This window comes from Pelodiscus sinensis, chromosome 4 (assembly GCF_052426305.1).
Source record: "Pelodiscus sinensis isolate ZL-2025 chromosome 4, ASM5242630v1, whole genome shotgun sequence".
Taxonomy (NCBI): domain Eukaryota; kingdom Metazoa; phylum Chordata; order Testudines; family Trionychidae; genus Pelodiscus; species Pelodiscus sinensis.
Window position 1 is genome coordinate 121,238,197 of NC_143055.1, and position 25,130 is coordinate 121,263,326.

The following is a 25,130-nucleotide window of genomic DNA, read 5'->3' on the forward strand; positions in this document are numbered from 1 at the left end:
ATGGAAAATAAGGTGAAATCAACAGTGCTGCTTAGGGAAGTGGATTTTTCATACCTTTGACCGATGTCATTAATTAGACCCAACCTTCTTGTGTAGCTAGGATTGTGTAATTAAACAGAGTCCCAGAGGGGTTTGTACAGCCCACACCAATGACCCCATTTCACTTCTCTTGGTGCTCATGCTACCTAGATTAAATCACACTGCCATTTACAGCGGGTGGGGAACCTTTTTAGGTTGGGGGCTGTTGGCCCACAGAAAAATCAGTCGGGCACTGCACACAAGTGAGAAACAACAAAACAAAACCCTCGCTGCTGTGGCCCCGACTGAGAAGAAAGATACTCCTCACATTCCCCTCAAACACCAGAACCTAGGGAGGGCCCGGCCTAGTCAATTTTGTGAGCTCCAGTCCGAGGGCAACAGCGGGAGGGGGAGGGACTGGAGTGCCAGCGCAGGCTCCTAAATGCTGTAGGGGGGAGGGGGAGGCCTTGAGTCTTGGGGCTGGATCCAGGCAAGCCAGGGGCCACATCAGGCTCCCAGGCCTGAGGTTCCCCACCTCTGAATTACCGTGTAGACATACCATGAGTTCTCTTGATACTTACCCCTGCAGTGCAGTGCCCATTTGGAGCCCGGTGGGATACCAAGCTAAGTGTGATTATAGAAGTTCACCAGCTGAGTGCATGAGTCACATGGGGAGCTACAACCAACACTCCCAAGAGCCACACTGGCATCCCCAACATTTCTGGGTGGTGGTAAGGGAGCTGGTGTTAATCCTTTGTGCCTTACTAAGACACAGCTAATTGATTCTCCCCATGTAAAGTCATTGCAGAGGTGCTCCAGCTGGAGTTCCCTTGGGGTAAACCAGAGGGGCTGCCAGCAGGACATTGTCTCTGAGTGCCCCTTGGCTCTAGAATTTGTTTCCCTCTTTGGCCCAGCAGATACAGGATTAGTTACCCATCCAGGTAAGTCGCAGAGCCTGTTTTTTTCTGACAGAATTCTTATTTTCTAACGGAATTTGTGGGTTGGAAATTCTAGTGCAATTTATATGGGGCTGTCTGATGCAAGTGGGTAGGCTGCCTTTTAGTTTGAGTGGGAGTCCATTTATTGAAAAGCTGTTTACCAGGAAAACTGGTGCACTACAGTATTGGGTTTAAAGTGTTATATTTGTATTTATGGCTTTTTTAGAAAGATGCCCACAAGCATGAAAAAATAGCAGAATGGATTGATCTGCAGATACAGATAGTTACATGCAGCTCCAGTCTGTAACTATTGGTGCACATGCTACAGAAGTTTTGATTATGATTTGATGATTATTGGGACAAATTAGAGACCAGGTCGAGGCCCATTTAAATGCAAGCTCCTGTATGTTTGTCTGAGGCATTTCCAGCTGAATTCTTACTAAGTAACCTTCTGATTTGCTCCCTTCAGTTGAAGTCTTTGCAGACGATCTGTGGCCATAATTGTAATGTGAGGCACTAGTGTCCCGGATAAGTGACAATTAATTCTGTGCTGTGTCTTGCCATCCTTGTAATGCCGGGTGGCATAGCTTGTTAGCATGTTTTTGAATTGCACTAATTCTTGGCAGCTCTGACTGTGTGCAGAGCAGGTAGAACTGAAACAAGCCACTTGAACCAGCTCCACCCGGGTATGCTGCATTGATTTATAATCTCCATAGTTTTCTGTAGGGAGTGGGGAGTAATCCATTTTAAAATTAGGCCAAATCGTTTCCTCTACTTGTGGAAAATGTGTTGCATAGTTCATGATGAGTTATGAGTTCACTTCAGTCCTTCAGGGTGAAATGCCTAAACTTTTCTCTCTCCCACTGACAAAGGAGAGTAGTAAACTCTCCTGGACATCTGAGGTTGAGCTGTTTCCCCCTTTTCATCATAATATTTAGAGCTAATATACACAGCACATTGGATACACAGACCCATGTACTGATTTCTGAAGTAGTCAGCAAGATGAAGTGTGAGAAAAGCACACAACTAAAAGCACTGGCAATCATTCTTCCATGGTGCAGTTTTATAACTGGCAGTGAAGCTGTTATGGTCCTCAAAAATCATGTCACCTGTTCCCTGCTGTTTCCCTTCAGATGTTTTCAGGTTTCTGTTTTTATTTAGAGTTTCTCTTGTGATTATTCCAATCTGTCATAATTCTCTGCGGCTTCACTTTCTTGGGGGGGAGTGATAGCTCAGTGGTTTGAGCATTGGCCTGCTAAACTCAGGGTTGTGAGTTCAATCCTTGCAGAGGCCATTTGGGGCAAAAATTTGTCAGGGATGGTACTTGGTCCTGCTGTGAAGGCAGGGGACTGGACTCAATGACCTTTCAAGGTCCCTTCCAGTTCCAGGAGATAGGCAATCTCCATTAATTCTTTTTTTCTTAATTTTTTTATTCTGTTTCTATGGGAAAGGCCACTGACCTCATAACACAAGATTACAGGCCAAATCCAGACTGAGCAAGGTCTGAACAAACCCCCAACAGGTTCCTCACTTGGGAGCACTTGGAAGTGGGGGTGTAACTGGATATGCAAGCCTTTCACAGTCTGTAGCTGCCCACAAAAGGGGAGCTCTCGCTTAGCTGTGTCCACTACTGTAGCTTGAAGGAAGCGCACACCAGAGAAAGTATTTCACCTTTTCAATTTTTTCAGTATTGTATCTTTCCAGTCAACAGATAATATGTTTAGGGACAGAACTGTTAGCAGATCAAGTCAACAACAGCTGTGTGTGCAGTCGGTCAGCCCCGCTGTTTTATAAATGAAATGCTAAGTTCAGTATTATAGTTAATCAAGATAGACAGTCTAATTCTTAAACTCCTCCACTGAACTGAATTATCACTAACTAGATGACCTTCTGAGGTCTCTTTCAACCCTAATCTTCTATGAGTCTAAGATTTGTAAGTCTTTGTTGCAACACAGGTTAGTGCTTTGCTTTTTGGTTCTGACAGGTCTCTTATTGTGTTCTATACTCTTCTATATGCAAAAGTTATCTTCAGCTTGCCATGTGCTATAGAGCCTATGGGAAACATCCATCACAGGAGAGGTTTCATGGAAATTAATGTGGCAACTTGTGAATTTGTCACAACTAAATCACTGATGGGCTTAGGCATGGAGGATACAGAGAGAAGACACTGGTACCACTGAGACATTATGTCCATTGTTTGTCAAGTTTGGAAATGCTTGTAGCTTAATCAAGAATGCTGAAAACAAATGAACCAAAAATAGCAGGCTACCAAGAATTCTGATTTTTTTTTTTTTTTTTTCACCAAGGTGATTCTGCCGTACTTTGTCTCCCTAACAAAGCTGAATTTGTGGTGCTGGTTTCTACTAATAATGGATTGTGGGAGAGGGATTATGACTGATATTTTAGGTGTCTGTAAATTTCTAGAGCAATTAAGGTGCTTACTCTGTCCACTTCTTTTCATATCTGTAGGCCAGCGCTTGTGGCGAAAGATAATATACGGGTTGTGCCTGCAGAGAGAAGTAGTAACCTCTTGTTTTGGGGGCACTGTGTCTCTGTAGGAAGAAGAGGAGGGTTCTGATGAGGACAGCAGTGTGAAACCAGACTTCACAGTTACCGTGAAGCCAGATTTCAGTGTGCGGAGTTTCTTGGATCAACTAGAAGATGAGGCTGATGGCTTCATTTCTCCCGTGGATGATAAGATGCCTTCAAAGAGTAGCCAGGACATGGGGCTTTCTAACCTTCATGCTGCTTCTATGTATGTCAAGTTTCTTGTACTAAGCCAAGTGTTTGATTCCATGCAACAACCCACAGCATGTGATTAAATCTCACTGAAGCCAGAGGGACCTTAGCACATGCTTAGCTGTTTTGCTGATTAGTAGTGGGACACTTGACATTCTTAAACTTAAGAGTCATGTCAATTTGTTAGGGAGTGTTTGTTGGCGTGGATCTTTATGCTACGTATATTTTTGTAAAATTACTATGCCATTCCTGTTTTAAATGTCTATGTAATTTTACATCTGTAATTTAACCCTACAGGCCAGAACTCTTAGAACAGCTCCAGGAAGTCAGGGAAGAGAAAAAACAGATCAGAAAAAAATTGAGAGAGTTTGAAGACAATTTTTTCCGACAAAATGGAAGGTAATTCATTTCTCACTCATCTGTCTGTCTGTATAACTACTGCTGGAAATACTTGCTGAGAGCATAAGGCTGTGAAAATTAAAAGTGCTCTATGTATGCTACACAACTAATCCTCACTCCATCCATTAAGATGGGTATTATCCTCAATTTGTTGACGAGGAAGCTTGGATGCAGAGCATTTGTCCCAATGCCTGTTGAAGTTGGTGAGAATCTTCCCATTAATTCTGTGAGACCGAGCCCATTGAGGTTAAGAGTAAAATTTTCAAATGTGCCTAAACCCCATTATACTTCACAAGGAATTAGGCTCCTAAAGGACTTTAGACCTTTTGACAATTTTGCCCTAAATCAGCAGTGGCACCAAAAGGAAAACCTCTGTGTTCCTAGCTCCCCCTCATATGCTCACATAAACCATGAGAGAAAATCTAGAGCAGTGGTTCTCAGCCTGCAGCCCACTTTACAGGTGGTCCATGGCTCAAGCTCAGCAGTACTAATTTTCAGTGGCCAACTTCCTCTCTTTATAGCCCTCTCCCAGACCCTCCCCCAGTGAGATGTAGAATAGATTAATTCCCTTTCAGTCCCATGAATCTATCATTACTGCCAGAATTCAAACACCAAAAGGATGTGTTGGCAGGTTTGCTAGCAATATCGGACGCATGAGATCCAGCAGAAAAGTTTGAACTACAGCATCTCTCAACTTTCATTAGGATACTAAGGCATGAGCACAGTGCATCAATGCTGAAGGAGTGAAAGATATGTCTAAGCCCCCTTTGTGCTGTCTGTATTTTCCATCTTGTCAGAAGAGCAAGTCCACCTGCTGTTGTTTTTCTCCAAAATGCCCCATATCTTGGGAGCTTGAGGGGGGTGGGGAACACAGAGCTATTACATTGGTTCTAGCAAGATAGGGAGTCCCCCTACCTACACTGGGGGTAAGACTCTGTCTGGTGAAGGAGCTGCTGCTGTGGCCACTTGATTCTGGCCCTGGCAGACAGAGCAGCCATGGCCAAACGGCCCTGGAAGACAGAGGAGCCCCTGCTGCAGTCACCTGGCCCCAGCTCCGGCCTCCGGAGCAGCAGGGAAGTTATGTGGCCCTGGGGAGTTGGGGACAGTAAAGAGCTGCCCAGCTGAGCCTTCCCTGTTCTCCCTCTTCCCCCCCCCCCCCCCGACTCCTCCCCCACCCAGCAACAGCAGCTCACCTTCCATGGGCACACGCGACTCTGCAAAGGTGGTGGGCAGGCAGAGAATTTTTTGTGCGTGGCCATGCAGGTGCACACCTTAGGGTGGAACTATGCTCTGCACTCTCCCTCCTGGCCACACACCCTACCTTCCACTCAGACCTTGCACCCTCACTCCCTCGTATCCCCCACCTCCTGCTCAGATCCTGCACCCCCATCCCACTCACTGGTAGCCCTGTCCCACACACTGAACCCCTCATTTTTGTCCCCACCCCGGACACTGAGGGGTTTCACAAAATCCACTAACCCAGGAATCCCAGAAGAGTGAATCCAGCCCATGAAAACCCTGAACCTCAGTCCTCCCTGTCCTTCCCCCTGGGCCCATGGGGCTGGAGTGCCAGGGGAGTGAGGTGTCTCAGTAGGCACCCACATCGGGGGGGGGGGGGGGGGTATTGGAGGTTTTTTTGCTTCTCATCTATGGTCCCCAACTGATTTTTTTTTTCTGTGTGTCAGGAGCCCCCGATCCAAAAAAGGCTCCCCACCCCTGCCATAAATAAGTAAACATTGAAACCTTTTGTATTGGACATACATTTTACTTAATTTAAAATGAAGTTTGATAACTAAAGTTAAAGTGCTTAATCAGTATAATAATTTAATACTTCCTTTCTTGCTGGTTAAATTAAAACCGTTCTCCCCAGCTGCAGCACTAGCAAAATGGCTCGGGAGTAATTATGTAATTAATGGTCAGTTTCCATTAGCAATTGGTGGCCCACAGAAAAGTTTGTATTGAGCCAGGTGGGCCATGGGCTAAAAAGTTTGAGAACCACTGGTCTAGAGCCAACAAACACCTAGGAATGTAAGTCTTTGGGACAACGTAGTATTCTTGTTTGCAGAAATGTGTCCCTCTCTCCCATCTGTACTCTTTGCAAACACTACTTTGGCACTAAAAGGGCAATTCATGGAATAAATTAATGTTAAAAATAGCAACACAATAAAACAATGCAAGAAGAGTTCTCTCAAAATGTGAAACTTGGTAGTTAAATGTGTGTTATTTCTTTTTCACAATATGTTTATTCATAGACTCATAGAATACTAGGACTGGAAGGGACCTCAAGAGGTCATCGAGTCCAGTCCCCTGCCCTCACAGCGGGACCCAGTACTGTCTAGACCATCCCTGACAGACATTTATCTAACCTACTCTTAAATATCTCCACAGATGGAGATTCCACAACCTCCCTGGGCAATTTATTCCAGTGTTTAACCACCCTGACTTTTAGGAACTTTTTCCTAATGTCCAACCTAAACCTCTCTTGCTTCAGTTTAAGCCCATTGCTTCTTGCTCTATCTTCAGAGGCCAGGAAGAACAATTTTTCTCCCTACCCCTTGTGACACCCTTCTAGATACCTGAAAACTGCTATCATGTCCATCCCTCTCAATCTTCTCTTTTCCAAACTAAACAAGCCCAATTCTTTCAGTCTTCCTTCATAGGTCATGTTCTCTAGACTTTTAATCATTCTTGTTGTTCTTCTCTGGACCATCTTCAATTTCTCCACATCTTTCTTAAAATGTAGCACCCAGAACTGGATACAATACTCCCAACTGAGGCCTAATCAGCACAGAGTAGAGTGGAAGAATGACTCTTCGTGTCTTGTTCACAACACGCCCTGTTAATGCATCCCAGAATCATATTGGCTTTTTTTGCAACAGCGTCACACTGTTGACTCATATTTAGCTTGTGGTCCACTATAACCCCTAGATCCCTTTCTGCCGTACTCATTCCTAGACTGTCGCTTCCCATTCTGTATGTGTGAAACTGATTGTTCCTTCCTAAGTGGAGCACTTTGTATTTGTCCTTATTAAACCATCCTGTTTACCTTAGTCCATTTCTCCAATTTGTCCAGATCATTTTGAATTATGATCCTATCCTCCAAAGCAGTTGCAACCCCTCCAAGCTTGGTATCATCTGCAAACTTAATAAGCGTACTCTCTATGCTGATATCTAAATCGTTGATGAAAATATTGAACAGAATCAGTCCCAAAACAGACCCCTGCGGAACCCCACTTGTTACTCCTTTCCAGCAGGATAGTGAACCATTAATAACTACTCTCTGGGAATGGTTATCCAACCAGTTATACACCCACCTTATAGTAGCCCCATCTAAGTTGTATTTGCCTAATTTATTGATAAGAATATCACGCGAGACCGTATCAAATGCCTTACTAAAGTCTAGGTATACCACATCCACCGCTTCTCCCTTATCCACAATACTCGTTATCCTATCAAAGAAAGCTATTAGATTGGTTTGACATGATTTGTTCTTTACAAATCCATGCTGGCTGTTTCCTGTCACCTTATTGTGAATATAAAGTGTCTATTCAGTATTTGAGAATCCTTCCTGAGAAGTAACATGCTACATCCTAGATTGTAGAGATCCTGCATCCTGAAAATACATACAGTAGGGGGAAGGATGGTCTTCTAGTGAGAACAAGAGTAGGCCCACTTTGGGTAGGGCTCAAGTGGCATCAGAAACTCTGAGCTGAATTTTCTCCTTATGTGAACATGGTTCCCATTGGCCATAATACAAACCAGTATGACTGAGATGACCCGATTCTCCAAAGCATGCAGCTGAACATTTGGTTCTGTGAACAGCATCTGAGCTTACAAAATGAATACAGATGTGAATTCACTTCAGTTGTGTCTGCTGCTGGGGGGTGGGTGTGTGTGTGTGTGTGTGTACATACACCTACACACTAGCACATGGACATTTATCTATACAGCATATGAACGGACGATATCCATGTGTTAAATTCATCTATTTATGCACCTTCAACAATCTCACTAGCCCTTTTGGTCCTCTAGTCTAGCTTATCACTTGCAGAAACTTTTTCTAGCATTCTGAATCTCTGGGCAACTTAAAAAAGCACCAGGAGTTAACTTGAAACAAAAAGTTTCCTTTCTTCCACAGTTGCAGAAGTTTCTGCCCAAAATTTGTGGTCCAGATCCCAGGATTGATAGTATTTATTCCTTCTCCAGATTTATGGTCTGGAGAACTGGAAATGGAAGCTATTATACCTTTGGAAAAGGGGTACCTACTCATAAGAGCTTCTGTTATAACATGATGAGCCAAGTACTGTTTGAAATCCATGGGGGACAGTATAACTGGCTCTGATACAAAGATGTCCATCTGCTTTGACTATAGAATAATATCAAGGTCACTTTCAGAGTTGACAGCAGGGGCGGATATAGGGCAGGGCGGATATAGGGCAGAGCGAACGGGGCGGCCGCCCCGGGCCCCGCGCTTAAAAAAGCCCCGCGCATGCGCCGTGGCGCCACTGTGCATGCGCATGGTGTCACGGCGCATGCACCGTGGCAAAGGGGAGCCCCGTGGAGTTATGCTGCCCGGGGCCCCGCAAAACAGTCATCTGCCCCTGGTTGACGGAGAAATACCTTGAGTTTCACATCCCATGATTTGCTTTGTTTCTGCACCTTTTTTTCTTTGGTAGCTGAATACAAATGACATTCACCATGTTCCTCTCCAAATGACAAGTAAGGGAAGGGGGATAATAATCTTGCCAGAAAAATCTCACATCTCCTCCTTGTTTCTGTTAGAAACGTCCAGAAAGAAGATCGCACTCCCATGGCTGAGGAATACAATGAATACAAGCAGATTAAGGCAAAGCTGAGGCTGCTGGAAGTCCTGATCAGTAAAAGAGATATTAGTTCCAAGATTATGTAATGGAGGTGATTGACTTCACAGAGAGGCTAAGAAGAGACCGAGACAACCAAATGAATGCATGAAGAATGCAGCACGAGCCCTACAATGAGGGGCTTAGCAGCTCCCCGAGAACTGAAAGTCCAATTTTAGAGGTGGGAGGGTGCGGAAGGTTAGTTTATATCACTCTCTGCCCTTGGCGTTGTCCATTGACCACCAGGCCAGTCACCTAGACTGGAGTTGCCAGCAAGAGAGAAGTAGTGCGAGGCTCAGAGGCTGCCCTGAAGGTGCCCTTTGATTTGCTTGCCAATCCCGCCATGTTTAGAGGAGCAGAGTCGGATTGTCTTTTCCCAGAGAATATAGTGAGAGGCTGGCTTGTATGAATAGCCGTGAAGAACATTCCCCCTCATTCTCAACGGAGTGCCTTGTCCTGCAAAGCATGTCGGGAAGCACCGAGGCTGTTCTCTCCATGCGACAGCGAGCTCAGGCTCTCGGATTACCTGTGGGTTTGGTGGTTTGGAATTGGTCTTTTCAGTTACCACATGGTGTGTTAGAGGCTGGCTGTTAATCAGAGCCCTGCCCGCTATGTTGGCCTTCAGTGGGACTCTTCCCCGTGTTTGATTTTCTTACCAAGGTGTTTTCTAGCTGTCACTTTGCTTGGGTAGATGGTAGTTGCCTCTGACCAGACACACACTATTAAAGGAAGTTCAGCATTACAGTTAGGTGCATCTTAGCTGGTACTTTGAATTGTGACACTAGTACTGTGATTGGGCATTTGGATCAGATTAGAAGTGCTGATGGCAGCACTCTCAACTTTATTAGGTTTTAGTAGCTGAGATGTTCAGGTTTCTAATAAACAGATTGAATATCTGCCCATGTCAACATAGACATACTCCTGATCTTTCAAGGTCTAATATTGACATGAAATAATGAGCTGGACAGTCCATATTGCATGGCCATAAGCTTTGTTCTTTTGTGCACTGAAATGGTAAAACCAAATTAGGGATGTTAAACTGCATGTAATCAGCTAATCGAGTAGTTGATAGAATTTCCATGGACTACTCAATTGGTTGATAAGGGGGGAAACTGCAGAGCCACAGCAGGGTTAGCGCCTGGCCCGAGGAGCTAACCCTACTGCAGCTCTGCCTTTTAAATGTATTAAGAGCTGCCAGGCTCTTAATACATTTAAAAAGCAGGGGGGCTGGAGGCGTGAGAGCTGGGCGCGAACTGGAACAGCTGATTCCCGGCTCACTCCTGGTCCCTCTCCAGCTGCACCTTTGCTTTTTAAATGCATTAAGACCCTGACAGCTTTTAATACATGTTAAAAAGCAGAGGTGCAGCGTCTGGGACTGGGCATGAACCTAGAATCAGCCGATTCCCAGCTTGCGCCCAGTCCCCTGCATCCCCTCCCCTCCCCGACAGCTGGGTTCCCCCCAGCACTTTTAAGCCAGCTCCCACCAGCTCCTGCTCCCCGCCCTTGCTGCCCCTCTCTCATAGAGGCAGCATGGGGAAGGGTCGGGGGGAAGACTAGTCAAGCATAAGGTAGTTGAGCAGTGACTGATCAGCTAGTCACTTACGTCCCTAGACCAAATGGACTGCAGCACCAAGTGTGAATTGTAGTGATGGGGATATAGAACACAGTGAACTCGTGGTCTTTTCTTCCTGATCATAGCTGTACATATTAATATATTGGAGTAGAGAGGATGCTTCAGGAAATCAAAAACTTTGAGACAGATTCTGCCCTTGGAAGTGTGTGAGTCTCAGTCCAGAAGTGGAACGTGTAAACACTCAAATCAACGTGAACAATGTTCAGAAAGGAAAACGTGAATGAATTATAGACAGGGATGCTTATATTAGACATTTGCTATTCTGAGGGGAAATGAGCTCAAAAACGGGCAAAGTTCTTATTTCTGTTGTGCTGAGCCATTGGGCCCCTTTATTCCTTGGATCACCCTCAAGCCTGAATGTGCAGCTTCACACAGCCCAGGGAGAGGCCCTTAGTTGGAACTAGTGCAGACTCCTTGGGTGGATTCATCCCTGCTGCGTACTGGTGGAGCCAACCAGCGTACTTCCTCCGGCACGCTGATCCCATTGGAGCCAGTGGATATTGAGTGCAGGGATTGCACTTGACCATGTGTGGGTCAGAAGGCCTGGGAAGCCTGCCTGTACAGAGAGCTCAGTGTGGAGCCAGCCCCATGCCTACACACAAGGACAGTCTGGCTCCAAGATACTTGACAGTTCATGTTCCTCAAGCACATTTGCCCCGCATTGCTGTAGTTTTCCGTCCAATGGTTTCATGTCCATGTGCAGAATGACTTGTGTTTTATGCGCCAATATGGAGGTGATGTATCACATGGCAAAAGTCTTTCTGCAGATGGACAGTGTGTGGCAGGGGAAGGGCTGAGGGGTTATGTTGTGGCAGGGGGCTCAGGGTTTGGGGTGCAGAGTGAGGGCTCTGGGGTGAGGCTGAGGGAGAAGGGATTTGGGTACAGGCTTTCCTGGGGGAGAGAGGACTCCCTCGCCCAGCCTTCTCCCCATTGCAGCTTGGGACAATGTGAGAGGCCTCTCCACAGGTGTTGTAGCTCCAGGCATGGCCAGGCTGGATGGGGGCCAACAAAGGGGCACCAGTCCCCAACCTCAGCAGCTCTGGGGCAGCTTCCTGTTAAGCCCTGGGAGAGAGGCACCTCAGCCTGTGAGCCCCAGTGCGGAGCTGCAGCAGCCAAGGGAGAGGCATCCTGGCCTGCTGACCCCGGCACAGCGCTGCCAAGAGCTGCCATGGTGAACCCTCTCTCCCCCAGGGCTTAAAGCCGCCCCCTCCCCCTACACACACACCGCTATTAACAGGAAGCTGTGCAGCTTAGAGGGAACTTAGGGACTCGGGCATCAGACAGCGATAGTGAAAAGTAGCACGTTAAAGATAAAACCGGTTAAGTGCTGTCTTGTTTCTTTTGCTAGTCATCAGATTCATTGCACTTAGGGAGATTTTCCAGGTTGTTCTTCATCAATCACATAATTATCTTCTCCTCCCAGAGCAATAACGACGTAGGAGAGATAGAAGCCTGTTGTTTGCAAAGGTGGCCTTTAGTTTTTGGGTGCTCAGCCGTGGGCCTGATTTTTCAGGCTTCCATTGTTCTGGGAGTTTTAGGCACTCAGCATCTCTGAGAACCAGGCCCCAGATGTATCTCTATGTAGGCACACAAATGTAGAGGCTACTTTTGAAAATGGGGGACCAACTGGCTGACTACAGGATGTCTAAGGGCTCCAGCAAATGACAGTGGTGCCATTGTGCTTCACACCAGCCATCTGCTTGTTGAGAGGGCACGTGGGACGGTTGGGTGTGTCGGGCATAACTCTTTAACATGGCAGTAGTGTTCAGTAGCAGAAATGATAGGGCTAAAAATGGCTGCTGGATTCCTGAAAAATCAGTTCTGCTGGTTGCCTTTGTACTGGAGGCTCCAGTTAAGTGAAGTGCTGAAATTTTAGTCCTGCATCTAATCCTGTTGAAATAAGTACATGCTTGGGAGTCAAGCTTGTGACCATTGTTTCTGTGAGTAGAGATGGACTTAAGCACAAACATTTTGCTGAATCAGGGCCTTATTTCCTTAATACCTAAATTACTGTGCTCTTGATTAGTCACCAGTGTCCAGAAGCCTTTATGCAAAACTCCTGAAATCACAAAGAATACATTTTGTTGTTTAAAAGCCTACTTTAATTGTGTACTGATAATGAACTGTTTTGTTGCCTCTGACAATTCTTGACCAATAGCAAAGTATTTTGTTTTTAAATTGCTAAGACTGTAAGGTTTTCTGACTGCCTCGCTACCGCTGTTTACACATGGCATTGGTATGATTTCAATTGCCTTTATATAAATTGTAAGTATGATGGTGCACTTTATAGAGATTATATTTTTAAAGTTTGAAAGTTAATAAAACCTCTATAGTCAAAATAGTACTCTAAATAGCCTTGTCTAGGTCTCTGTTGTTAAAAATAGGGTTCCCATATTTGAACCTTCAAAAAAGAGGACACACGCCGGTCAGCAACACTCCCAACCCCTTCTGCGGCCTGTTGCATGGGTGCCCTGTAAGCCCGAGCTTTAGGAATCAGAGGTCAGGAGCAAACCCAGCTCACAGGCCAGGGACTCGGGTCACAGTGTGCAATGCATTGTGGGTATGCCAATTAGCACCCTGGGGAATGCCTGAGCATGTGGAAGAGCCCGGATCTCCCAGCTGCAGCCCCTAGAATGCAGCTCGGGGGCTGGGCTGGGTTCTGTGCTTCCCTCGGGCGGGGCAGGCGGGCTGCTCCGAGGTTCTATATAAACAGATCTAAATTTGTTTGGAAAAGAATGAGCAGGGCAAAACCCGGATATTTTTAGATATTTAAAAAACCCTGCCAGACGGAGATTTAAGGACCAAAAAGGAGGACATGTCCGGGGAAAAAAATGAATGTATGGCAACCCTATTAAAAAGCTGTTCGTTAAACAAAACCACAAAATGAATATCCCCTGTTCCAGCTTAATTCCATGAAGTCTCTGTACCCCTGCAAACTGATTGAAAAGAATTTTAATAAAATGTACTGCGATTCAGAAATTATCCAGGTACTGATAAACCCCTGCTATCTCCCCCCCCCTCCCCCCCAAAAAAAAAAGTCATGCAAAAATCTGATCATTGCTGTATTTTTTTTTCATTTCAGTATTCCTTTGTTGTTTCACTTTCAGGCTCTCAAGTGTATTACTGCTTGCATGAATCATAGAATACTAGGACTGGAAGGGACCTTGAGAGGTCATCGAGTCCAGTCCCCTGCCCTCATGGCAGGACCAAATACTGTCTAGACCATCCCTGATAGACATTTATCTAACCTACTCTTAAATATCTCCAGAGATGGAGATTCCACAACCTCCCTGGGCAATTGATTCCAGTGTTTGACTACCCTGACAATTGGGAACTTTTTCCTAATGTCCAACCTAAACCTCCCTTGCTGCAGTTTAAGCCCATTGCTGCTGCTTCTATCCTCAGAGGCCAAGATGAACAAGTTTTCTCCCTCCTCCTTATGACACCCTTTTAGATATCTGAAAACTGCTATCATGTCCCCCCTCAATCTTCTCTTTTCTAAACTAAACAAACCTAATTCCTTCAGCCTTCCCTCATAGGTCATGTTCTCTAGACCTTTAATCATTCTTGTTGCTCTTCTCTGGACCCTCTCCAATTTTTCCACATCTTTATTGAAATGCAGTGCCCAGAACTGAACACAATACTCCAATTGAGGCCTAACCAGTACAGAGTAGAGTGGAAGAATGACTTCTCATGTCTTGCTCACAACACACCTCTTAATGCATCCCAGAATCATGTTTGCTTTCTTTGCAACGGCATCACACTGCTGACTCCTATTCAACTTGTGGTCCACTATAACCCCTAGATCCCTTTCTGCCATACTCCTTCCCAGACAGTCGCTTCCCATTCTGTATGTGTGAAACTGATTGTTCCTTCCTAAGTGGAGCACTTTGCATTTGTCTTTATTAAACTTCATCCTATTTACCTCAAACCATTTCTCCAATTTGTCTAGGTCATTTTGAATTATGACCCTATCCTGCAGATTAGTTGCAATCCCTCCCAGCTTGGTATCATCTGCAAACTTAATAAGCGTACTTTCTACACCAATATCTAAATCGTTGATGAAGATATTGAACAGAGCCGGTCCCAAAACATGTTTGAATGCAAGTGCATGCTTTTAATAGGTGTGAGGTGCTGTACAAGTATCTACTTCACATAAAAAGAGTAAGTTATTAGAAAAAGATAAAATATACTTCCATGGAGTAGAACTGGCTTCCCATGGCTGAAAAGGCACTTGTCCTTTTGTTTTTTCAGGAACTTGTGGTTGCAGATTACCAGATGGTACCATAATAAATTACTGAGGTTAATGTAAAGATGATGATGATAATAAACGGTATAAATATAATGGGTAAGACTAAAAAAGATTAAGATGGCAAACACTTGTAATTTTCACAGATAGCTTTTATTTTTACTCTGTTTTCTTTGGAATAAACAATCATTTACTAGATGTTTGTTAAATATGGTGTAACTAAAACATCTTATCTCTTGTTAGGGATCAGTTTTTTATTACACGTATGTGCAAAAATTCATAAGTGTCATCAAGTCATGGTATGAGGCCTTGGCTATGTCTACACTGGCGGGTTATTGCTCAAGAACTTCTTGTGCAAGGAGTCTTGCGCAAGAAAACGTCCACACTGCCCTGTGCGAGCTGTGCTTTTGCACAAGAGCATCCATGGCAATGTGGATGCTCTCTTGTGCAAGAAAGCGCCGATGGCCATTTTAACCGTAGGGCTTTCTTGCGCAAGAAATTCCTGCCGAGCATCCACACTGCCCTCTTGCGCAAGAGAGCTTACACCTGTTAGAAAAGAGCATCGCTCTTGCGCATATAAGCCCTCTCTTACCACGCCATCCTGTAAATCTTCTTGCGCAAGAGCGGGTGGGCAGTGTGGACGCTCTGTGGAAGAACGGCCGTTCTTGCGCAATAACCCGCCAGTGTAGACATAGCCCTTGTGTCTGAGAGAAGCTTGCTTGCTGTCCAGCACCTGTAGTATATAATGTGGGTAAAAAGTAAGATCTTACTGTGCCTGCTTCTATACAGATCTCATGTCTAGGTTGTAATGGAAATAGCTGGTTAGAAGTTAGAGAGAGCTTTATTTGTAGCCTTGATGTAATATTGTTTAGATATGGTGTTTGTTAAATACGCAGAGGCTCCTGGTGCAGCAGTTCACATGCTGCATACTTGTGGCATGGATTTTGTTATACACAAGACTGGCATTAGCTTTGCAGGCGATATGCAGAATGGTACTATTAGCATATTCACATTTTCTATCCTCCAGGAATTTGGTGAGAGGGTCCACAGCAATTTCTGAGTGTCTTATTGATGGGGGAGGAAAATTTGGGTTGGTGGCCAGTGATTGGGGGGAGTGGAATTTGCGCATCGTTATTCATTCTACAGAGGAAAGTAGCTTTGCATTCAGGAAGAAGTGCCATATTTAGGTAGTTATCTTTAGCAATGACACTGTGCTAGTTTGGAGAATCATGCACATAGTTAACAGCTGCTCTGTTTACAGCAGCTAATGTTATGAATAATGACTCATGTTCTGTGTATTTCAGAAAGTAAGTGCTTTGTACAGTGGGTACATTCAAAATATTTCTGGTTCTGGAGAGATTACTAGCTCTAGAAATACTCTACCTTGGGATCCTTGTTAGACGTGGCTAACAAGAACAAGAAAAAACCCTTTAAGTGCATTGACACTGTGTCCACCTCCTGCCAAAATCTTTGCAGTACAGCTAAATGCATAACATCGAGTGGTTCCTCTTGCTTTTCCACTAGGAGTCATTATTGAACTATAGGTCTCTATTTTGGTAGGCAAGGGGGGAAATATCTAGGGCAATTTAAGTCCTGTTTGTGCATTTAGGGGGTGTTTTGCAAAGCAGCCTCAGGGAGATAGGCACCCAACTCCCACTGAAAGTCGTCTAACATCCTTAGGCACTACTGGAAATTTCATCTTTGATCCGCAACTGCCTAATACCAAGTTCCAGGATCCAGGACTGTGAAATGACATGATCCAGGCTTTTCAAAACCTAATATTGGAGCAATTTTTTAAAAGTTCATTTCAGCCATTTTCCATTTAATTTTAAACATCCCTATGGTAGCATTTGCAAACTGAGCCTTGCAGCTGCATGCTAGTGCATGCAAACAGAACGAGAGTCTTAATCACTTTGCTGATATCCCAGCTGAGTGAATGTAAATGCTCAGCAGAATAGGCGAATAGATTTGTTGCAGTTTCATTCTATCTCAGTGGTGAATGCATGTGAGGTGGAGAAATCACCCACCTTCCCTTGAATCAGCGTAGTTAAAAATAGATTTAAAAAATATGGGGTGAAATCCTGACCCCACTGAAATTAATGGGAGTTCTGCCATTGATCACAGCAGGACGAGGTTTTCACCTACTATACCCGAGCTGACAGTTTTCCTCCTGGCTCCCAAAAAGAGAAATCGTGCACTAAGCAGAACTAAATATATATTACCTCTTCCCCCATCAAAAAGCTGTAATTGTCAGCTAAGTCAACCAAGAATCCATTTACTTCTGCTGTTACCTTGCATTTTCCACCAAGGTTGAGAGCAGATTGTGGTGGAAATGTATGGGAAGTATACCCAACATTATTATTCATTCTTCCATATATTGCAGACTGTTATTTTTGGAGGGCAAATTAGCCTGGAATGTGGTATCAGACTGACCTCTTTTCCTTCGTGCTCTATGTAGCCACATGTTTTATAGGACGGTTCTAAAAACAAAGGATGACAAAGGGTTGCATTTTTTTGGGTAAAATAGATTTCTCCCTAGGGAAACCATCATTGCATCATTTACTTCTTTATTTTTGGACAGGAGATTGAGGGGATTATCGCATTAGCTTTATCCATGAAGGAACCATATACTGTGCTAGCCGTGCACTGATGTATTGTTGAAGTGTCTTGTCCTTGGCTGAAAGAATTGTAAAAGTTCTTGGCCTTGTACATCTAGAGGATCTGCGTATCCAAGCTATTCAAGATGGCATCCAGGACGTCAAACTCTGTCCAGCCCGTATATTATCTGTTCTGTGTGACACGGTGTTGAATGCTTGCTACAACTTGTATGTTCAAATGATCCTTGTGCCCACTTGTGCCTCTTTGTGGACTTCTGCATGCATTGGTGAACCATCTTTTATTGTGTGTGTATGTATATGCATAGTGAGGCATATATTTACACAAATGATTGTGTGAGCCAGTGTGCGCACACAATTTGATTTTGGAGTTCAGAAGCCAGGTGCATGGCTAGAGAAATCACTTTGGCAGACTTCACTCTGTGTGAAAGCAACTTCATAGCTGACTCATGCAAATGAGATATTTAATAAATAATGAAATCTTAGCCAGTGTGGGCCCGGTTCTATGTTTACATGATTTATGTGAACAAAATGTATTTGAATCTATAGTGTCTTTTCAACGTAAAATGATTGACAAATGTTATGTGTACATTTTTGTACATGATTGTATTTTGTATAAAAGAAAAGGAAATAAAATTATTTTGACTGCATGTTTCTATCATCCTTGCCGACTGCATGCCACTGAACGTCTGTAGGAATGAATAACAAAAGGGACTGATGCCACAATCAACAGACTTGGTTACCCTCATTAGGATTGTTTCTGGTGAAGATTATGGGTGAGAAGAGGAAAAAAGCAACTGCACCCAACTCCAGGGGTAGATACTATACCCGGGGGTGGGCAATAATTTTTTCCCGGGGGCCACTTAAACATTTTTTGAAATAGCCCTGGCCACTGATTGGTCTGGGGTGGGGGAGCATCCTTGCCCCCCTTCCCACTATGCATCCATGCCCTGGAAGAGGGTTGGCATGCTCCCCCATCCCCAAGCCAATCAGGGCCTGGGGGCGGGGGAGCACGGGAGGCATCCCGCCCTGTGAGGAGTACGTGGCCCTTTGACGTGCTGTGGGCTCCTCGCAGGGCAGGGGCCGGGCGAAGGAAGCTTCACACAGCTCCCCAGACCCTGATTGACCGGGGGTAGGGGAGTGCACTGCACTTCAAAGCGCCCTGTGCTTCTCACAGGGTGGGAGGCTTCCTGTGCTCCCCTGCCCCCAGGCCAATTAAGCTTTGACACGCTGCTCGCAGGGCGGGGTCAGAGCAAAGAAGGCTTTGGGTGCTCCCCTACCCCCAGGCCCTAATTGGCATGAGGGCGGGGGGGGGGGGGGCAGCAAGGCCTCCATGGCTAGGATCCATCTCCTTGGCGGCCTGGATCTGGCTGCGGAGCCCTTTTGCTCACCCCTGTACTATACTCTTCTGTGGTGAGGGCCTTGCTGTGTTATGTCCTGAGCTAGGGTGCTAGCAAGTAGCCCTGGCATTTGGTACAGATTACCATGGGCAGAAATAAATGTTACGTACGTCCTGCCTCTGGGCTATTTGATGGTTTGGTAAAATAAATTGGGGCCATTGAAGTGCTTGTAGATGAGGGGCAGCACATGGAGCCATCGCTGTACGTGCCAGCTGCTTTCAGGAGTGGTGCAAGGCCAGGAGTGAACCTGCCTTAACCCCACTGCTCCATCACCCGGAAGCCATTTCAGTTAAGTGGTGCCCAGCCACAGCCTGCTTCCTGAACCACCTCCTGCCCCACATGCGAGTCCCCCTGCACCCAAACTCCTTCCCAAAGCTTGCACCCTGAAACCCCTCCTGGACCCCAATCCCCCACCCTGGGCTAAGTCCAGAGACCATCCTGGTCTGAACCCCTTGGCCCAAGACCAGAGCCTGCACCCCAGCCCCCGCCTGGTGAAAGTGAGTGATGGGGATGGAAGAGGGATGGAGTGAGCAGGGTGAGGCCTCAGAAGGGGTGGAGTAGGGTCTCAAGGGACAGGAAGGAAGTGGGGCAAGGGTACTTGGGTTTGAGGTAGGTCTTACATTGAAAAAGTGATCATGTGGTTAAAAAGATTGGAGGCCACTGTTCATCCTGCCATTATTAGACTGGCACCTTAGTCCGACCCAAAGCGAACCTGGTTCCTCCCTCACACTTAGCCTATTTGGCCACCAGGCTAATGTAAGCAACAGACTAGTAACTATGCCAATTAGTGGCAAGAGTGCATGGGGTGTCTATGGAATGGGTGCTAACTCCTTTGCCATTGTAATTCTTAATAAATGCAGCGTTGCCTTTTCCCCCATAAAGATCCCATGGACACTATTAATTTGGAACTTACCCAAAAATATCATGCTAAAAGGAGAGGTTTGTTAGAGAAGAACAAGAAGCGAGTGATTAACTGGTAAACCAAATAGATGCATACCTACTACTTCAGTGAGGTTCTTAGCAGTACTGGTAAGTTTGCCGGCTTCAGTTGCCCTGGAAGTTGTTCAAAGCTTGAATGGGTCATTCAGTCCGTTCTTCAGCTTGCAGAGAAGTTTCTCCAGTGATAAGCAATAGGACTGAAGACAAAATAGAGACAATACAGCTGCCTTCTTGTATCCTGTGCCATGGCTTGTATTTTCTTGGTCTCAAACACAGGGATATGTAAAAGCAGAGTCTCTCCGCCCCCCCCCCTCCCGCCCCGACTCATTTGTGTACCCTTGTATTCTCTCAATGGCTTCACTGTAGAGCTGATTGAAGGCATCAAGCAGGCTAAAAAAGAGTGCTGAAGCCAATCTGGCAGGGGCAGTCACACAGCTACAATGCAGTTTTCTTACTGTACCTATAAAGTTTTTCCTGTGGGATGACAATGATGTCATCAGTAGCATTCTCTCAAGCTGTGGGGCAGCAGAGCTTCCCAGGTGATTAATCAGCCCCTTCTCCCCTTTGAAGTAGGAATAAGAGATCCTCCGGAAAAGGGCTTTTTTCCGGAGGATCGGGGCCAGTGTAGACGCTCTTTTCCGGCTTTTCTAAAAGCCGGAAAAAAGCGGCGGACATTTTTATTTAAATGCCGCGGGGGATATTTAAATCCCCCGCGGATTTCCCTATTACGACCTGTGAAATTAGCATGCCCCTTTCGGAAAAGGGGCCAGTGTAGACGAGCCCTTGGAGGAGAGGGAAGTGATCAGGAACAGACAACAGAGCTTCACCAATGGCAAGTTTATGCCTCACCAACCTGATTTCCGTCTATGGTGCTATAACTGGCTCTGTGGATATGGGAAAAGCAGTAGATGTGACATAAAGCAAAGCTTTAACTACAGTCTCCCATAGTATTATTGCTGTGAAGTGAAAGAAATATGGCCTGCATGAATGGTCTGTAAGAAAAGAAAACAGGCTAGGTTGTCAGGCTCAATAAAGGCTCCATGTCTAGCTGGCAGGCGATATCAAGCCGTGTGTCCCAGGGAGTGGTCCTGGGACTGTTTTTGTTCAACGTCGTCTTTGGCTGAGGGAATGGATTGTGCACTCAGTAAGTTCACAGATGACACTAAGCTGGGAGGGGAGAGGTAGATATGCTGCAGGGTAAGGATCAGGTGCAGCATGATCTAGACAACTTGGAAGATTGGACCAAAAGCAATCCGATGAGATACAACAAGGACAAGTGCAGAATGCGATATGTAAGAGGGAAGACTCCCAAGCATTGCTATAGACCAGGGACTGATTGGTTAGGCAGCCATTGTGCAGAAAAGGTCCTGGGGAATTACAGAAGAGATGCTGGATGAGAGTCACAGTGTGCCCTTGTAGCAGAGCAGGCGAATGGCATATTGGACTGCAATAGAAGCAGTGCCAGCAGATCAAGGGAACTGATTATTCCCTTTTATTTGGCACTGGTGAGGCCACATCTCGGCTGTGTCTAGACTGGCAAGTTTTTCCGCAAAATCATCTGCTTTTGCAGAAAAACTTGCCAGCTGTCTACACTGGCCGCTTGAATTTCCGGAAAAGCACTGACGATCTCATGTAAGATCGTCAGTGCTTTTCTGGAAATACTATGCTGCTCCCGATCAGGCAAAAATGGCGATCGGGGCTTTTTTGCGGAAAACTGCGTCTAGATTGGCCATGGACGCTTTTCCGCAAAAAGTGCGTTTGCGGAAAAGCATCCTGCCAATCTAGACGTGCTTTTCCGAAAATGCTTTTAACGGAAAACTTTTCTGTTAAAAGCATTTCGGAAAATCATGCCAGTGTAGACATAGCCCTTGAGTACTACATCCAGTTTCGGACAGAAAGGCTGTGAAGAAATTGGAGACAGTCCAGCAGAGGGTAATAGAATGATTAGGAGGCTGGGGCACATGGCTTATTAGCAGGAGCTGAGGGAACTGGGCTTATTTAGTGTGCAGAAGAGTGAACGGGGATTTGAGAGCAGCCTTCAACTTTCTGAAGGTGGGTTCCAAAGCAGATGGAGAAAGGCTGTTCTCAGTAGTGACAGATGACAGAAGGAGGAGCGATGGTCTCAAGTTACAGTGGGGGAGGTCTAGGTTGGATATTAGGAAAAACTATTTCACTAGGAGGGTGGTGAAGCACTGGAATGGCTTACCTAGAATGGTGGTGGAATCTCCATCCTTAGAGGCTTTTAAGTTGGGACTTGAGAAAGCCCTGTCTGGGATAATTAGTTGGGATTGGATAGATGACCTCAAGAAGTCTCTTCCAACCTTAACCTTTGATGATTCTCTGTCCCACCTTATCCATGTTTTCAGCAGTTTGGACTTTTCCAGATTGGAATGACAGTAATAGACAACACAACAGCCCTCTAATGGACATCAGACATTCTTTCCCTTGGGTGCAGGAGCTCTGGCCTGGGGAAATTCCCATGTGCACACAATGCATCACCGGGATTAAAGAAACTGGGGCTGATTCTCAAAACATTTTACAGAATTACTTGTACATTGGCAGCAGTCTGCCAATATCAATAGTAAGCACTTCTGCTGCTCTCGTCTGGTCTAGTCTATTTGGCCAATATGTGCTTTGGGGGCAGAGACTTTCACACTGTTCAAAGAAGCTCTGATTTCTAGGAGGGAAGGTGGGCCTTTAAATGCTCCCACCACATAATTGAGTTGTCTGCTCCATCTTACTGGTGCAGCTGAAAGGAAGCTAACTAACATGCCTCTTTGATGCAGGAGGGAAGCCATTAGTTATAGCATGTACAAATAAAGTCACTTAGTGTGGAGGAAAAGACTAAGGAAGCAAGCAGATTTGAGCGGCGTGAGAAAGATTTACTCTTCCATACAATGCTCCTCTCCAAACTGGAAGCCCACATCAAATATTTCCATCCCTTCCATACCTTCAAACAAAAAGCTGTGAAGCAGTGAATTAAACATCAAATTTATTGCATAATACGGAACTATGTACACGCACACATAGAAAATTTACATTTGCTATAGCTGAATATTTGTCTTTAAATCTGTCTTATAAACAGGCATTTAAATCAATACGTTTAAAAAGCCCCATGCTTACAACCTTTTGTTAGGGAAGTGCAAAGTTCAATACTGCAAATCAAACATGGAACATAAATAGTCTGTTCTATAAATGTCCATTCTCCAACAGTCATGAGTTTAAAATTCGATTTACACATATTCTTGGGAAATGAGTGATTGTTCACCATTGTAACTGATTATGGAGCAGAAAAAAAACAGAGAGCTCATTAATCTATGGGAAATGGATAGTTAATTCATCCGCTTCTCTACCATTCATGTACATTTCAAACATGATCAGCAAAAGCTTCATAACAAAGATTGCCATAAGTCCCAGAATTTAAGGGTGACACGAAGTGTCAAGTAGAAATGTTGCACTAAAAATCCTGATTTCATCTGATTCCAAACATGAACAAGCCTTCAAAAGTAGGTTCACATAGTCCTGTAGATTAGATTCTGATTCTTTGAAGTTGGCAGCTCACATTTTATCAGGATCACTTGCCTTTGAGGCGGGAAACTAGAACTAGGTTAACTACTAGAACTACTGCAGACTTGTAGTATGTGTTGGATTCGTAAGTGGAGCTTCTACCAAGCTACAAATTTCTACATTTTGTTTTTCTTCAGAACTAAAACAAGTGACCTAACCCTTTAAAAAAGGCTATGCCACAAAGACCCAATCAGAAGAAAAAACACATAATCCACAATCTGGTGCAAATGGAATGAGTGTATACCGTAAGAAGGGAGATCAGAGACAAGTGTTGCATAGTGCCCCCAACCCAGTACCTAACTGTTCTGGAGGGAGGAGGGAAATGGGGATGAAGTTTAGTAATTCTATGCAAGCTTGCACTGGGGAGAAGGGAAGGGTGGACAGTTTTTACAAAAAATCATCGTTTCACCCACAGCCAGGAATGCAAAGAGGAGCAAAGATCAAAGAACTTAAGATTGAAAGAAAAGGAGGGTGGGGGGAGAGAGCTGCAAGCCACTGCTAGGGGATAAAAACTACTCACTAAAAAAGAAGGCTGACCTGATTTTGTTTGCTGTGGGTTTGAGACTTCGGTGCACAGTGTCTCTGCTAAAATACCAGAGATGATTGACTGGGACACACTTGGCCTCCGTGCCTTTTGATTCTAGTATTTTTATAAAACATTCTAATCCATTACGTTACAAAAATAACACCCCCTCCATTTGTTGTGTTTGTGTCTCTTGGCAATCAGGCCAAGCTAAAGCCTTCATAGTGGTCGATGGCTTGTGTAAGCCGCATGCTCAGGGTTTCCTTGCTGCGGTACTTGGGCAGGTCGAGAAGGTTATAGCAGGTATGAGCTACAGGCAGGTACTGCTCCCCACGCAGTGTGGACTGAATGATGATACGTACGCTTGACATGCCATAGATAGGGATGCGGTCACTGCCAGTCAGGAACACTGAGAGTAGAAAGGAAATAGACGAGTTAGAAAAGCATTGACACTAGCAGGCAAATCCCTATTCCCCTATCCTCAAAGAGGCTTTAAGGGGGGGAAAGCCCACACCCAAGCTCACAACCTCCCTGCCTGAACCCTAATGCCTAGATGACCAAGGCACCATATGCTGTACCAATGGGGCAAGCGATTTAAGCTAGGCATGTGCGAGGGGAGGGCAGAAGATGTGGACTAAGGAGCATGCTCTAAGCACCTACTAGTCTGGGCTCTAGTGTTGCTGGCAGCTATAGTGATGTTGCTATAAGATAAAGCAAACTGCAGGATTACTTTGACTATAACTAAGGGCCACACCAATCCAGAAATCTAAGACATCCTTCTTGCTTGCCTTGCTGGGACTTCCAGTGCTATGCAACCTAGAAGCTGCTCCTAGACTTCGCACCCACTCCTCGGCAAGGCTGAAATAGCATCCAGTCTTCCAGCTTGGCCTACTGTAGGCAATCACGGTGGAGGACTTATGGCATGAACCCACAAGCCTGAGACGTGTAGGGGTCACTGAGGGTGAGTTTAGAGGAAATGGGGCGGCAAACAGTCACAGAGCAAAAGCAAGGGGATAGTGGGAGTCATGAAAGAGATCAATGAGAAAAACTGAGAGGCAATCGAGGGCCTACAGGCTCACAGAGAATAGGCTTATTGGTATATGAGGGCCGTGAAGGTGAGTATGAAGCCAAGGAGGTCAGCCAAGAATACAGCCTAAGGCTTGATACACTGGGGCACATTTGTTCAAGAAAAAAAATATGAACACAACAGGGACATTCACGCATGGAGGAACAGGCTGGATGTAGTGCTGC

General features: G+C 45.2%; 2 protein-coding genes across 20 annotated transcripts in view; one reads left to right on the forward strand and one right to left on the reverse strand.

Moving 5' to 3' along the window:
- The window catches only part of FAM13A (family with sequence similarity 13 member A), a 349,887-nt gene extending 336,288 nt beyond the window's left edge, over positions 1–13,599 (forward strand). For 12 of the 13 annotated variants that reach the window (XM_075929587.2, XM_075929580.2, XM_075929586.2 and 9 more), the window contains 3 exons: positions 3,515–3,711; positions 3,993–4,094; positions 8,877–13,599. In XM_075929587.2, the coding sequence (XP_075785702.2) occupies positions 3,515–3,711; positions 3,993–4,094; positions 8,877–9,003 (426 nt within the window). In that variant the 3' untranslated portion in view covers positions 9,004–13,599. The remainder of the gene's footprint in view (positions 1–3,514; positions 3,712–3,992; positions 4,095–8,876) is intronic. The other variant, XR_016349492.1, reaches the window with a different exon arrangement.
- A 9,165-nt stretch (positions 13,600–22,764) lies between these two features.
- Positions 22,765–25,130, reverse strand: part of LOC102463931 (putative E3 ubiquitin-protein ligase HERC3) — a 109,574-nt gene continuing 107,208 nt past the window's right edge. For all 7 annotated transcript variants that reach the window (XM_075929572.2, XM_075929573.2, XM_075929569.2 and 4 more), the window contains one exon: positions 22,765–24,288. In XM_075929572.2, coding sequence (XP_075785687.2) covers positions 24,080–24,288 — 209 coding nt within the window. In that variant the 3' untranslated portion in view covers positions 22,765–24,079. The remainder of the gene's footprint in view (positions 24,289–25,130) is intronic.